General features: G+C 40.5%; 1 protein-coding gene across 13 annotated transcripts in view; it reads right to left on the minus strand.

Moving 5' to 3' along the window:
* The window catches only part of LOC146492089 (peripheral plasma membrane protein CASK-like), a 49,505-nt gene extending 35,665 nt beyond the window's left edge, over window positions 1-13,840 (minus strand). For 6 of the 13 annotated variants that reach the window (XM_085152261.1, XM_085152259.1, XM_085152255.1 and 3 more), the window contains exon 1: window positions 12,657-13,837. In XM_085152261.1, coding sequence (XP_085008387.1) covers window positions 12,657-12,721 — 65 coding nt within the window. In that variant the 5' untranslated portion in view covers window positions 12,722-13,837. Of the gene's footprint in view, window positions 1-12,656 lie in introns of all 13 variants that reach the window. The other 7 variants (XM_085152250.1, XM_085152256.1, XM_085152249.1 and 4 more) reach the window with 4 other exon arrangements.
* Between the last annotated feature and the right edge of the window lie 3,186 nt (window positions 13,841-17,026).

The raw sequence follows: 17,026 nt of genomic DNA on the forward strand, positions 1-17,026 counted from the left end.
ATTCAAACGCTTGCTGTTTACACCAGCACAAAAATCAGGTCACTTTTATTTATATAGAGTCAAATAAAAACTTCCGTTGTCTCAAGGCGCTTTAAAGACCTGCAGTAACACAGAAAACAACAATCAGATGACTCATAATGAGTAGGCAATTGGCAACAGTGGGAAAGAAAAACTCCCTGCACTTCCTGTATCCCCCATGTAGCCTTAATTTTTCAGATGCATAGGTTGATGCTTGGTATTTTAGTAAAAAGCTTGGCACTAAACTCATTGTCATTTGCTAAGGGACAATGGCCTTCCCAAAGCCCCAATCTCCACCCCATTGAAATGTATGTAAGTAATTTATCTATGCTTATAAGCCAGGAATTCGACCAATTTAAATGAACTCTACTAACTCTGTCAAGAAGAGTGGTCAAATATCCAGCCAGAATTATGCTAGAAGTTTGTTGACTGTCACCGAAAGCATCTGTTCGATGTGTAACTTGTTAAGAGGCATTTAAGCAAACACTAGTGGGGGTTTCTGTATCCTGTATTTATACTTTTGACACTGGATTTTCTCTAATCCACACACAAAGTAAATTCTAACTTGTGCATCCAACTCTTGTGTTTTTGAAGTCATTAAAGATGTATGCTGAACAATCAATCAATACTAGAAAGGGAACCGTTCAAAGAAATGACTATAAGCCCCAAATTACCACGACATTCATGCCCATGGCATGTGTTTTTAAACTTCTGACCACCGCTGTAGCTTCAACCCACAGGGTAATTTTGTATTGAGTCACTACTTTATCAGGCACAACTCTTCATGGTTTAAGACTTTCTGTAGAAACAGCAGGCCGTAGAGTCTGCCTTTGTTGTGGTTTACGTGCTGTCTCTTTGACATTGTATTAGAGAGGTGTTACCTAGAGCTGCTTGATTTAGGTAAACACCAAAGGGTTATTTTGCTCATTAACTGTAATCTTCATAATTTAATGCAATTATTCAAATTCTTGTTAACAAATACATCATGCATTTGCCAGATTTATTGGTATGCCGGTCTTAATTTCATGCATGATATCAGTTTTACAACTGCCATTACATTGATGATAGATTGGCCAATGTGAAAAAGCACTGCTGTGAAGAAAAAGGCGTGTGCTCTATTTATAACACACAAAATCTTCCCAAGAGAAATGACTGCAAACAAACTATTAATTTTTACCACACTAGCGTGATTCTGAAGCATGGAAAAGTCAAAATTGTAATTAAAGTCCGTTTAATCATCTAGGCCTCTTTAGTGATTTCGGAGACTGGTTGTATTTAAGATGCCATTCTTAGTATTAAGTTTCCTTCTGTTTGTAAATGGGATTGTGGAGACAGCTGTTCACACGGAAAACTCAGGGTTCAAGTTCCAACACTGGCAAACATGCCCAAAAGCCCAAAATTACCATGACATACATGCCCATGCTGTAGCACCCTTGAATTTAGCTACTGTGGTGAAAAAAAAAATCCCAATTTTTCTCCACAATGGTTGTAACCTAATCAGGTGGTCTCTGGTTCCAGATCTGCAACTGACTGGTGAAGGTTTAGGCAACTTCAGTGAAATGATTCAGTGAGGGTAAGGCTATTTTGGCACTGGTCTAGTGTATTTCAATAACAGTCATTACCACCATTAAGCAATGATGTGGGATAGGGTGAATCGGCCCCATTTTATGCATCAACCTCATTTGTAATCTTGGCTTTAAATGCAAGAATCTGCATGGAGAATTAGCCCCTGAATTAGGCCATTTTTACACGTTGTGTGAGAGAGGGGGCTGGGACTGCCAATTAATTTGATAAATTAGAATGTAATTCATCTCATTTGGCATGAAGAAAAAATTAAATGACCATTCAACCATGTTCATGAGCCATTACAGAGGTATTATAAGAGCCCAAGTAACTATAAAAGACATAAATTGCATATGTACTTATAAATTCATCTTTGTGAGGACCATTTCGAGTTTTAGAGCTCCTCTGTGAGGACATTATGGCTGGTACCTGCTTTCCAACACCAAAAGAAGCTACTCACAGGCTCAGATTTGACCTAACATTTAAGATCAGGATTAGATTCAAGGATAGAATTTGGTGGCGCTCAGTGTTACTGTGGGTTTACTCTGTGTCCTCACAAAGACAGAAACACAGACGTGTGTATGCTGGGAAGCGGTGAGGCCGCATGCCATACTGACATCACCGCAGCTGTGCTAAGTGGGCTCATACAAAACTCCCACACATGGCTCACATCCGACAGCAGCAGTCATCAAACATTAGCTCGAAGTGGCAGTCTTTACAGACTGCTCTTTGGCTCATTTCAACTCTCTGCTTTGTGTAAATCCAAGAAACGATGTTAGGAGCATTTTTAACATTCATACTGGCCATGAGTGAAATATCTTCTCAGATGATTCTCTTTCCTCTCTCTAAAGCAGAGGTAGGACACATCTGTAAGCTGCAGACTCCACATGACCACTACTGCTTAGAACAGCATTTTGAAGTTTTACCTGTGGTAAGACGCTAGCATAAGTCTCAGTCTCAGAGTTTATCAGATGGGTGCTAACTGGTGCTGGACAGTGTTGACTTTTAACATAATGGACACTTAACCTTATCATCTGCTCTCGTCATAGTAAACATTATTAGAGACACACAGCTTAGCCATTTTCTAAACTTCCGCTGCATGCATGGAATCTCACCATCACCCCATAACCTTCTTTAATGATTCACAACGGTTAGCTCAACAGTGATAGCAGAAACATAATTGGAAGCTCAAAAACGTGGAATCAAATACAAAACATATTGTGATTCTCTGCGGTGACTCCTACGCATGCACAGAACTCTATTCATAATTTCTAAACAGATGTGCACAAGTGAGAAAACGCAAGTTCATTAAAGTGATTCCACAAAACTAATTCTTCAACAACTATTTGCCCTACTGCCCAAACTGAGCTTAAGTCCAAAGCCTTTAATTTAACAAGTTCAACAAAGTTCAGAGCTCTGTCAAGGATAGTCTGTGTACGTCTGAGGAGCAGTAATCCAGAGCTGCTTCCTTATGCAAATCGGGAAAACAACCCTTTGAATATGTGCAGGGAAATTAGCAACCCGGTTGAAAACTGAAATTCAGAGCGCACATACCCTCAGGGGGCTTGAAAGCTTTGGCAGAAAATCCTCTCTTTTACATAAGCCAGAAGAGGATCCAAGATTGTTTAAACCTCCCTGTAGAGTCTGGTCTTGTAGTCTGAAAGAAAGCTTCAACTTCGCACCATCCATTCACAACTATTGATCTGTGTGTGGGCATATACTACACATGGAAAGGAAAGTTGAGACCACAAGTGCCCTAGTGAATGAAAACAACATACTGTGTATAGTGTGGTAAAGTTTATGTGCCGTGCTACAATCTAGCAAAAATATCCCATTATGCAGATTGCAGAAAAGATTTTGTAATGGCAAACAAAAACAAACAAACACATAAAAAAAAACCCCTCTCTCTAGAAATGTTTCCTCCACAAAAGCAAGATGACGCTGTAATGTGATGCCTTATTGATCCCAGCAGGAACTGCAGCAAATTCTTGCATAGGACGCTGCAGTGCACTTGAACCCTGAGTTTTCCATGTGAACAGGCAGTCTCCACAATCCCATTTACAAATAGAAGGAAACATAATATCAAGAATAGCATCTTAAATACAACCTAATTGTGCAGACAATGCTAACCAGTTTCCAAAAATCACTAGAGGCCTAGGTGATTAAACAGATATTAATTATAAGTCTGGCTTTTCCATGCCTCAGAATCCAGATAGTGTGGTCAAAATTATTAGTTTGTTTGCAGTCATTTTTCTTTGGAAGATTTTGTGTGTTATAAATAGAGCACACACCTTTTCCTTTACAGCCAATCTATCATCAGTGTAATGGTAGCTGAAATAAAACTGATATTATGCATGAAATTAAGACCGGCATACCAATAAATATGGCAAATGTATGATGTATTTCTTAAAAATAATTTGAATAATTGTGTTAAACAATGAAGATTACAGTTAATGAGCAAAGCAACGCTTTGGTGTTTACCTAAATCAAGCAGCTCTATGTAACACCTCTCTAAAGCCTCATTTCCATTACTACCTACTCAGATCATCTCACCAAGGCTCGACTCGGATCAAGCGGTTTTCCATTAAATTCATGTACCACCTACAGTTGGTGGGACACTCCGTCATCATAGCAACGCAGCAGAGTGTCCCATGGCATAATTAGTATGCGACACGACAATAATGGTGTACGTCGAGGCGATGATATACCTGCTGCTTTGTCTGTGGCTTTTCGTCAACTCTGGGACCACAGTGTTTTTGTAGCCATTTCCCTCATTGCCCGGGTGTCAAAAATGACAGTTTTGATTTTGATGAACGAGATGCTCTCATGTAGGGCTGCACGATTTTGCATAAAATGAGAATCACAATTTTTTTGCTTAGAATTGAGATCACGATTCTCTCATGATTTTCTTTTCCAATATAAATATTTATTGCACTTATTAACTGCACATCAACTTCGTAACAGTTGAGACTGAACATAAAAACAATAAATAAACATAAAAACAACAAATGTCTCATGTTTTGTGGTTGCCGCAAAATGTTGTACTGCTTGAAATTCCGTCTCCACCGTTGCTCGACGCTGCGTGTATAGAGCAGGTAGTGCAACAATAGAAAAATAGTTGCGGGACAGCACTGTGTGGCGTTTGTCTAGGGTGTTGATCATTTTCCTAAATCCCTCGTTTTGCACAGTGTTGACGGGAGCCATATCTTTGGTCAGGTGCTAAGTAATAGCCTCCGTAATTTCTTTGTGCCTGCGGGAGTTCGACGGGTATAGGGAAGCGCTGTATAAGGTTCCCGTTATTGATGTTTGGGTGGTTGACCGGGACAGATTTTCTCCTGTCACTTTCTCGTCATCCCTGACGTGCTCTCCGTTGTTTTTTCCCTGCCAGTTTTAGCAGCCAGCTTCTGTATCACGTGGTATAAGGCTCCGCCCTTGTCATTTGTTGAGCAGGAAGAGTGAGCGCTTGTTTTCATGCAGATTACGTCCCGGATCAAAATGCGGTACAATCGTTGTCGTTTGTTTTTTGTTTGTTTTTTTAAATCGTTGTTATTTGGAAATGAGATTGCACATAAGTATGAATTGAGATTGCGATTTTCTAACGATTAATCGTGCAGCCCTACTCTCATGACTCATTCAGTGATGCCACTGACCATATAATCTGGAACTCCAGCCAACAGGTACTAAAATAGTACCTGGTACCATGACCTAAGGGAAAACCTTTAAAACCGTGGTGAACCATGGCGAGTCGACCTGAGCAGGTAGTAATGGAAAAGGAGCTTAATATGAGTGTCAAAAAGACAAAACGTAGGGGGTCGGTTTAGCTCAGTGTGTTAAGCAGGCGACCACATGCCATATAGCTGAGAGCGTGTCTGACTCGTGGCCCTTTGATCATGTCTTCCCCTCTCACTGTATCTATGAAATAAGGCCAGAAAAGAAAAGGAAAAAAAGACAACATGTAATCCACAACAAAGACACGTTCTGCCAGTATAACAGAAAGTCTTCAGACATGCATGGACCAGGTAGCGATCAACAAATGTCTGGAACATCTCCTCCTCCTTACATGTTTACTGAGTTTCTTGGCCTCTCTCAAAATCAGCCCAGTGCTGTCAAACAGATGCTGGCAAAGAGAAACTACTAGCTGTCATGACAAGAACAAGAAGTTAACAGGCCTTGGCCTTATCAATTTAAGATCTTGCACAACCTTCAGCACCACTTATTAAAAGACTTAAAGAAGTGTGTATATACATTTGCGCCTACATGTATATTTGTGACTGTGTGGATCAGAGAAGATCATTAAAGGTGTATGGTATTCAATTATTCCACAATGACAAAATGAAATCATTAAAAGTAGGGATTCTTTGGTTGATCACCTGCATGTCTTTAAACTTAAAAGCTAACTTTAATTCAATTTTCCCAGTTTCCCACTTCTTTGTGTTATTTGAGGTCTTGAATTCAGTATTTGTTTCACAGGAGATCTCTCAGTCATGTCCCTGAACAAAATCAGGGCACAGGCATCAAACAGTAGGGCAATAGCATGTTTTAGAATGACAGCTGCATGTCAGCCTCCAATGACGATTTAGTACCTAAAAAGGGATCTACTTCAACAACTAAGCACAATGCTTAGCAGGAACAGTTTTCTTGCATATTGCAAACGGTGGAAACAACAAACTTGTTTCATCACAAAGAAACAGACTGTCAAGTATAACCAGGAGGAGTTAACACAATGAACCAAAAGTTATCGAATGACTCAGCCAAGTATCGCTGGAGCTCTCGGTAGTTACACTGCATATAACAGGAAGAGCAAATGGTGGATGGAAATTGCTGATGCAGTTACACTGTGGTAAAGAAGGGCTTTAAATAGCTGTTTAGAAAACCTGAACCGAGGTACAAAACTGCCAGTAGAACATATTTTTGAGTTTCAATTTTAATGTTAATGTAACACTAAATATATAATGACAAATTTACATCAACTGACATATAATTAACTCTGAGTTATTGGTTCTGTTACTAGTTAGTTAAACTAAACGAATGCAAGTCAATTGACAGCAACCAACCAACCAACCTGGTGGCGTAACGTTCCCTACTGACAGATGATGCTTTTAAAGAAATGTAAGCACTTATTTCTTAAATTCTGCTACACAGACGGTGTTAAATCTATGTCAGTTTTAGAGAGCAGGGCTCAATGGTGTAAATTAGCCTTTATATGTGTAGTGTTTCATGTTCACTTTAAGATTAAGTTCCTTATACTGCATTATACTTAATATACATACATTTGGCTTGTGCTGCGTCACTGCATATATAGATGAGTCATTACTTTTGCATCATAATGCTACTACTGCTATCTTGTGGCAATAAAGTCACATTTCAAATCAGCAGTAGTCTGTCATCGGTGAACGGCAGCTCAATTGACTTCAGAAAATTCCCTTCGTTTTGTTTGTTTTAATAAACAATGCAACTTGCAAGAAGCAATCACAAATAAAACATTAGTGATTGCAATTTTTCTATTTTAACTCTATATGATCACAAGTGTCATTTTCACAAATTTCCTTGAACTGTCGTGATATAACTTTGAGGCTATCCGGTCTTTAAGTGATGACGTGCTGAATCCTGCTTCCAGGTCCAAACTACCCTGCGTTTAATAGGGCTATTGTGCTTTAAACATGTTTTAATACTTTGTAACTTGTTCTATTTTCTCTCAACAAGCCCCTAAAAACAGTCAGTGATCACTGTCGGCCTCTCTCGGTTTTATTACCGCTAATAATTTTAAAGCTCAGTTTTTAAAACATTAGGATGTAACTACAGCCCAGCCCATGCAGCAGTACATTAATGACCAACCTCGTATTGTGGATGGATTATTTTACTTGTTCTCCTGACTGAAGTTTGGTCCGTTTACAGCATCCTGCCATGTGATTACATTTGTTCCTAACCATCGGGAACCCTCACGTCGGCTTTTATCGAGTGGAAAAAAAGTTTGTTTGTTCTCCAGCTTCACTGTGCTAATGTTATGCTAACATAGCTGTGTCGCTAGCGATCATGTAGCACATCATTATATACCAGCTAGTCCAACTTCAGTAACCCTACAAACGTCGCTGCTCTTTACTTTCCTTTCTTAATTTATGTTGGAAGTGATAGCAGAGCTGTACGTTTAATTTTTTTTAGAAATCTCTGTCAGAACATGGTATATTATATTTAGATGGAAGCTAGCGAGCTAACACCCTGCTAACTTCTAACTCCATTAAATTTAATAAATTCTGTTTTCATGGATGCCTGAATGTTAAACTTAGTCGCTGCACCTGGTAAAGCAGCAACACTGCTCTTTTTCATTAAAGATGAAGGAATTTAGACAGTTTTTCAACTCTCAGTAATGCTTTAGTGATCGTTTGACTTTGGGACCTGCAGTGGAGTTTGTGCCCAGACGCAGCTAATGACCTCAGACTTAAAGACCGGATTATCACCCACTCTGTGCAAGAGCATTAGAAATTAACTGCAAAAACAACTTTCATGGTAAGTCATGTACACGTCCCAATTCTCAATAAATCTCCACCAAAACCTCATCATAAAGGTTGTAATTTACAAATTTTTAGCATTTTGAAGACTGATTGAAACTAATACATATTCATGTTTTTGATTTTAGTTTTATTAGAGCACAAAATTAATTCCGTTGCTTTACTCTTTTTTTGTGCAACTAAAAGTGCACGTTTATTATCACATCACTGCCAGCTTTGCTCGTAAATATAAATGTTGTTGCTGCACAAGTAGCAGCACTGGTGGTGGCTACTATATCATTTATATGGCTTTCATATGATTTAGTAGCCAGTTGTTGTATCCATGTTTTCCTACACGCTTACTTGACTGCAGACAAATTTTAGACTTTTCTTAAAGTAATCTGCTTGTTTTTATGGACAAATACCATTCAGAAAAACATGTACAAGCAATGTATATATTACAGCATATTATTTACACAACACAAGTGTACAAAGGCAAACAAAAAAGAACAATCACGCGCTTATTTGCTATTATAATGTGCACATCATGACATAATACCAATATTTCACCTTTAAATATTGTCTTTATCATGACACACCTAATGTACAGTCCCAAATGTTTTAAATTATTTTCTGATACATCTTCTTGAGGGATGGACTGGTTAAAACACACACATTTGACACAAATGAGTTACAGTGATTTCTGACTGAAAGTGGATTAATGTTACCTGTGCCTGATCAGTTTTTTTAGTTAAACCTGACTGAAGCTATTAAACACTCACCCAGGTGACAGCCCATTTTACATACTTCAAACTAAAGCAAATCCTAATAACGAAACAATTTGGCATTCCAGCAGCAAAGCATCCTGTCTAACATTTGTATGCCAAATGTTGCATCTATCTGGGGAGAAAGCAACATTACACCACAAAAAAATTATAAAACAATCAATGAAAATGGAAGATCTAAATGTCGCCCAAGCAATTTAATTATCTCACTCAGAATAAGCCAGAGGACTGATCACTTCATTGGTTCAGAGTGAGTCGCACATCCCAATATCCTTGGCCCTAATGAGCACCCCAGGGCTGAAATAAAGAGCACTGTGACTCCAATAGTGCTTCAACAACTTCAGTCCTATTCAAACAGAATCATTACAGACAGAAAGGGATTAAATTGCCTCAGTTCATTGCTGATGCTTCAGCTATGTGAAAAGCGGGCCTGCCGTTACTGCAATATGCTCATAGCATGTTTACTATGTAAATTACAAATAAAGAGCGCATAAAAAGCAGGGTAGAACTGCCTGTGCCGGGTCAACAGGCTGTGTCACCTTTCACTTAATGTAATCTGAAGTGCAGCTGACACCTGACCTGTCTGGCCTCGCTCTACTGAAATAAGGCTAGAGCAACCACCGGGGAGGTGAATGAACACACATGCATGAATTGTAAAAATCAATCATAGCTTCTCTTTATAGCAATGCTACACCAGCATATTCATCTCTTTTTTTGTTTCCATGCATCTACAAATCTGATAAATCAGGACTCTGGTTTGTTCAAATATTTTGAGTTCATGTGCTTTGGTTCGCAGTTTTAAACCCTTGTGAAGCTCTCAGTGTTGTAGAAAAGAAAAAGCACACCGTTCCATCCAAAATAATGAGAAGCAGGAGGAAGGTAGAGCATCCCGGTGGAAAAGGAGTTTATTTTAGTAGTTTTCTGTGCAATCACACACGGCAACAACACACAAAAGTCCAGGTTACAACTGAGCCCAGCTACACTACCATCAGGAATATTATAATACAAGGTCAGCTGCTCGATTATGGAAAACATCACGATCGCAATCCTTTTTCATCAACTGTATTTAAAATTATTATTTATTGTTAGGTTAAAAATAATATTTTTTTCTGAAGTAATGGGTGTGGTGGGGGACACAGTGTTAGATCAGGAATTAGACCCAGATTGGCCAGTGATTTTCAATGTATAGCCCACACATGGACAAAATACAGCATGAAGGCCAGAACTAGCCTAGGAACAAGGTTTTTTTTTTGTGTCCACCCCTGCTATGGCCTTTCTTTCCCAAGGGCAAACACTGGTCCCTGCAGCTTCCACAGTGGTATGTCTGTTGTTGCAGACAGGGGCAACGAGAGGCCAAGGTGGCATCAGACTAGCGCACTTCAGTGGCACTGAGCACAAAGGGGAGATCGTAACACAAATCAAGCTGCAGTCAACTTTTAATTAACCTTCCATGGGTTGGAATACATAAACATTTTACGACTTCTACTTCTTTTGGATAGATTGTGCTGGCCAAAGGCTCTCTCTTTCTCTCCACCATCTTGCCTAGAGCGGAACTAAACTGTGGTTTGTAGGGAGGGGTGAAAACACCACTTTCTTTATAATGACACTAAATGAAAGCAGACTAAAAAAAATAAATACAAAAGACTGACTGCTTTCTCCAGATTTTCATCTTTTTTGTTGCTAAAAGCCAAAAATTTGAAATTAAATTAAGATCTGATTAACAGCCCAGAATTTTTATCAACAGCTTTACACAAAACCTTCCTCCAGGAACTAACCAACCGCCTTTCAGGAGAACTAACCTGCAACAAGACCTTACAATCTGAATTTAGAGGAGATTATTATAGAACGGTTAAGCTATCCCAGTGCTCCAAATGCTACCCATTCAAATTCTTTAAGATTTCAACAACAATATTAGTTTGAAAGGTGTCAGGCCAGATCTAAGGGTTTATCTACGTAGCTTGAAAAGACATGTGTCTATACAGCACAGCAAATATCACTAAATGAGACAAATCACCACCCCAGCTCTTCTGTTACATGGCAGGAAGCAAAAGACAAACTAATTACTGATAATTCACTGGAAAATATTCCATTACTCCATCATTCCATCACAGTACTTCCACTCGTGTGACCTGATGTGTTATTCCAAAGAATTTCGCCTACGATTGTCTCACTGATGAACAGATAAGTCGGACATCCACTCAAAGCAAAAATAGACTTCCTGGAATTTTAATCTGAGGTGAAAAAACAGGGGGAAAAAAACATAGTGAGAGGCTGGAGGAGTCCTTCACTGACAGGGTGCTGTCATTCTATTGAACCTAATGAAATGCCAACAAAAAGAAAAATGGAAAGTGTGGAAAAGGCAAGTGACATGCATTGGGACTTGCAGCGCAGGGCACTGGTTATGAGGTCACTTCGTTTTGTTATGACAGCTGTCTTTTTCCAAAACTGAAATTGTAATTAGCATCCTCGAGTCTTGGCCGTTTGCCACGTGCTCGGCTACCGATCGCAATGTGGGCAATAAAACATAAGGTAAAAAAACAGAGGGGAAGAAGGCAGCGAGCTGCAATGTCTGCTGGCATTATTTATATCCTTAGCCTCAGGGCCATCACATTCCCAGCTCCACTTGTCTCCATTGATCAGCTTCAGCACCCCCCCGCTCCCCCTTGCTCTAAGCTGAGGAAAAATGATCCCCCACTTGATCTATCAACCGCAGTTTCACAAAAGAGCTCGCTGGATAAGTGGGATTTCATGGTCTTCTTGGTGCCAATACACTTTTCCCCCTAAAGCTTAAAATATACCCCGACTATTGCTGCTCTTTGTATAAGCTGTATGCGCTGTGTGACCATACCTGTACAACAGCTCGGCGCACTCCCTCAGTGTTTGCTTTTGGCTGCAGGGAGTCACACCCCAGTTATGAAGACAACGTGCACATATACATTTACCTCTGAAAATGAGGCACTCTGTGTAGGCTGTGCTGTAACTGTGACAGGTAGGTTGACAACTGTAGTGTGAGGCAAGTCAGTAACAGTCTATAGAAGACACAAAATGAGTGATCTAGGTCTGATCAAGTCAAGTTTTCTCAACTTCCCATATTTATTTCCCTCGTCCATTCAAGTACATCAAATGCACTGTTCGCCACATTGTCCATTATTGAGCCTTAAAAGGCAGTAGTCCTGGAGCACCCACCAATTAGTGACCAAGGCAACAAGAACTTTCAGGATTAAGACCAAAGGCCTGAGGGTCTGCGCCTCCCCTCAACAGCCATAATGGACCCTCAGATCTCCACAGAGTGGAGGCCTGCAGGGGGGAGGGGACTGACTGGTAGGAAGGGCTGTCAATCCCGTCCCCACCCCCCAAACTTTTCACCACATTGTTTTTTTTAATGTGCCCCTTCCACTGAAAACTCAACATGACAAATTCTTAAAGTGTCCGGCCAATCAGTCTATGAGCTCACATTCCAGGTGTGGCGATCATCCAATTAGGAATTCCCAATCCCCAGCCAGCTGGAATAAATGCATTAGTGCACGCACAGAGCAAAAACACCGAGCACATTCCCAGCCATATTGTTAACAACTGCGACCAGTATCACTTTAGTTTATTCACTTCTATTAGGACTTTAACAAAACTGTATGACAAGCCTGTACGGCTCTACACACTGAAGACTAACTCTCCCACCCCCCTTCTCTCAGTGGACTGCCACCTTAAAAATGTGCGGGTCAGCATATAAAAACAGACCCCAGCCAAATTACTGCAGCTGCGTTGTACCTGTGTGGGTAAATGAGAGGCCAGTGCGCGAGGTACTTACTTGCCAATCACCTCGCACAACTCGTACACATCCTCGAACAGCACGTCGTCGTCCGCCATGGTCATTCAGGTAAACGAGGATGCTCTCCTCAAGCTATCCCACCCACACCACGGGCTCCGAAGGGATCAATGACAACGTAATTTCTTGCTGAATGGGCTTACAGCTGTGCCAGTCCACACACACACTTTGTATTTTTTAAACCCCACAAACACGCACACGGGCACAATGTGATAAACGGGGAAAGACGAACGTGTGCCCAACTTAGCCGGCTAGCCACATTAGCTGGCGTCCAAGGCTGTCACTCCGCGGCCCCACCTTCTCCTGAGCTACTCTCCTGGTAGAAGGGCTAGCCAGCGAGCTAGCTAAACAGTAGCCACAGAGCAGACCCTGGGGCGTGGAGATTTCCTCGCTCGTGTGCAGAAAAACATCCCTCTTTGCATGCCTCGGGTTTGTATCTTTACTGGTGCTTGTCGCCGGGGCACAGGAGTCCCCCCTCAGCAGCATCCAACGGATGCCTTCCCCTTACCCACCAAGATGCTCCCCTTCGCCGCAAGCTAACGAGACTCTCGGAAAAAAAAGAAGACTGGTTTGCTAGCTGGGTTTAAATGTGAGCTTAGCCGTCGCTGAAATCACAGGTTGGCTCCCTCCGTTATTGCGCTGTGCACGCCCAGTGTATCACAGACAGCTTATCCCAGCGAGGAAGGGGGGAAAAAAACCGTAACGTGAGCGGGATACAATACGCTTCAGCTTCCCGAGCCCAAATGGAAGACCTTCACATTCATGTCCACGACTGCTCCTGCTGCTACACACGCCGTCTGTGCTCGAGGGTGTTCAATTAATGTCGTCTTCTTGCACAGCCGAGCCGACGTCCGCCGCTGCTCCAGTTCTTTCGCTGGATCAGATGCAGGCTGGCTGGCTTTGACTGGTTGTTTCTCCGACTTCCAGAAATGCCCGGCTCCTCCCTCCCTGTCTATCGCCCGGGAAACTGTTCCGACCGGAGCCGAAATGGCCAGGGAAAGCGGGCCCCGGATTCCCGTCTTTTTCCTTGCGTCGCTCGAGCCAAGATGGCGTTTTGTGGGGTCCGATTTAGGCGCAGTTTCCTTAATCTCTTCTCCAACCGTTGCATTCAGTGTATCCCGCGCAGGCGTCGACCGTCCAAACCTCATCACCTTACGTCAGCCCCCCACCACCACCTTTTTCCCTTCTTCTTCTCTCCATCATTTCGAACAGTTTATTTCTCCATAAATCTCATCTGCCACTAAGGACTCACGCCCCACACCCTGGCTGCCAGCGACGGGATTAAAACCGTATACTTCACAATCGCTGTCTAAGCGTGGGTGACTGCTGTCCTCAGTGTTTCCCAAATTCCCATGGGTCTTTCGGGAGGTTTCTCAGCAAAACTGATGGACAGCATAGCGTTTGCATTATCTCATTAATCTGACAGTGACCGCTAGATTGTGCCACTGATGTGTACTCTAATTCTCCTCTGTGGAATTTAGATGACTAGCGAAAATAAAGGCTTTTTTTCAGTTCAAATGGGCATCTTCAGCACTGTAGTTCAAGTATTAACGCGTGATTATCTACTTTCGCGTAAGCTTTTTGCAGGTGCGGGTTCAACCGATGCAGACACGCAGGTAAGGTCTCCTCAGGTGTGGAAAGACGGGCGGAGAAGCCCCCTAGAGGTGATGGTAAAAGGCCTGTCTCCCACCGCTCCATTTTGAATACCCTAAGGAGATATCGTTCCAAGGAGAAAATGAGGGGGAAAGGGGAATAAATTAATAAATAATTGACAAAATCCAATTTCACTTTTATTGTAAAACAAATCAAAGATGCAAAAAGGCATCAAATCCCGTTTATTAAAGACGTCCATCTTAATTCACCCTATTTGCACTGGATTATATATGACGTAGAGAACTGCAAAAATCTTGAATCATTTGGAAAATGTATGCAGTCATTTACTACATATGTAAGTATATGAGGCAAAGTTAGTACAATAGTAACGAGCTTGTCTATGACGCCTTTTTTGCCATTTCTTTTGTTCTCCACTAGTCCAGTTTCCAAAAAAACCAGGGACACAGCTGAGATGTGCCAAGTTTTCAGCTAAGAGCTTTTTGGGAACCTCTAGATTGCAAAAATACTATTATTAAGAGGCATGTGATATTTCTCATACATTCAACTGAAGAAATTGGAACAAACGGCTTATCAAACCAAACAAACAAAAGACAGTCCTGTGAAAATGGTCCGGTACAAGGACTAGACTGAAAATGAGTGCAAAGGCAGACAAGGTCCAAAAAAAGCCTGGAGAACTATTATTTAAGACCATTTTTAAAGTCTGGCTCCTTGGAAATATAAAGAAATTTGATATTTAATTTTATTTTTAAAACATATATCTGAGAGAGATGTCCTCTCTTTTTTTTGGGGGGGGGGGGGGTCCTTCTGTGGAATTACAGTTAAAAAGCGAATTTTCTCTTATTTATTCTCCCGTTTTATTTTGTTGTCTTTTTTGTTTTTGTTTTTTCCAAAGACACGTTTTGTTTTATATATTGCAGAGCTATGTTTTCCAATTACAAATTACCTTTGCATGAAAGTGGTTACAGCTGAGGGTTGAAAAGAAAAAAATAAAAGCGTATTGGGTGAGGTACTTCACTAAAGCAAAATAATGAACTCAGACGGCCAGCCTCCCTCTAGAGGGCGCTGTTCTCACAGGGCACCCTCTGCGGTTTCCATGCCGCTGCATCCTTTCTCCTCGAGCATCACCTGCCAGCTTCCCCCATTGGCTTAAGCCCACCAGCAGCTACTGATAATCCGATTGGCTGCTGATGTGGTCATCATACTGTCTGCTTCTGAACAACCCTCCATTTGATGCACACACACACACAGCTCGGGAAAAAAGTGAGACTGGAAGGAAAGTATGCAATAAAAGGAGAGAGATGAATAGGAAAATGATAAAGGAAAGGGAAAACGGCACACATGACAAAAAGACAAGAGCTCTGTTTCCATAGTAACAAGGAAGGGGATATTTTTTTATGGTGGTTGCATGTGAAACTGGCAGTTCATGAAAAATGCACATACGCTTATACACTCCTATACATCTGGTTGCACTGACATGCATGAATTCCCTGAAACCATCACTACACACACAGACAAACAGCCCTGCACTTAATAGCTTTGACAGAAAAATAACCTTCACCTTTAAATTTCACGTGTATATGGCACACATTATTTTCAGTCCTACTGGTTAAACCGTTTTGACTAGCTGTGCTTTTCAGAGAACCTTTTGTTTCTCTCCAGGCTGACATAGATTTATCATCAATAATTTAGACCAAATCAGCTGTATAACATTGTATTACAATCCTGCTCGGTCCTCATCGAGGTGTAATGTAGAGAATAACATGCCAAAAAAGATATGAAGGAGGATTCTTCAGCGCAGAAAAAGTGGGACATCAGTCAGCTGAATTAGTGCAAGGGGAAACAGGGAAAACAAGGTTTGGACTGCTACATGCTTCCAGCTCCATATTCTTCCCTAGGGAGCAATAACCAGCAAAAGGAGAGGAGTCACTTCAACACAAAGTGCCTTGGAAGTGTTTCCTCCTATAACAGAAACTCAATTCTTACATCCCAGCCATGCAGTCTTAATTTATTTGGTGTTTGAACAGAAATGCCAGCCATGTTCTTTTTTTCCAACTTGGTTTTATTTTATTTACACAGATTGCTATTACAGTTACAGTAAAACTTCCATTCTATGGAATGGGAAAAGTATAAGAATTCAGGTTTTTCAACTAAGTAAGCTGATATATTTAAAAATATTAATAACAGAATATTTTTCAACGTTGCAAAATTACCAGTTTGGCAGAAATTGACATTATAAAGTCACAATATTTCTTCTGTCTTTTCACCTCCTGGTTTTATTTGATCATATTGTGATTCTGAACTAAATTTCAATGTATTCCCAGATTGTTATCTAATAAATAATTAGATTAGGCCATAAACTGCAAATTCACTGAATTAACATGGCTGCTTCGTGAAAACAATACAAAACAAAATGAAAAAAATATATATATAAATATAGTTTTTCCACCGCAGCAAATTTTTTAATCTCAAAGAATATATTTTTTCATGTTTTATGTATGTATATATGTATGTATTATATGAATTTAAAATATGTCATCTCTAATATTTTTCTCATCAATATTCAAATAAAAAAAATAAGGCTTATACTTCAAAGACTGTAAAAATTGCTTTTTTCCCCCTCAGAATATCAGTCACAGCAAGGATTTCGGTAATAAGCCATCAAAGGCTAAATGTAAAAATAAAAATATATAATATATACAATTAAAAATAATAATAAAATATATATAAATTATATGTGT

Source organism: Neolamprologus multifasciatus, chromosome 23 (assembly GCF_963576455.1).
Source record: "Neolamprologus multifasciatus chromosome 23, fNeoMul1.2, whole genome shotgun sequence".
Taxonomy (NCBI): domain Eukaryota; kingdom Metazoa; phylum Chordata; class Actinopteri; order Cichliformes; family Cichlidae; genus Neolamprologus; species Neolamprologus multifasciatus.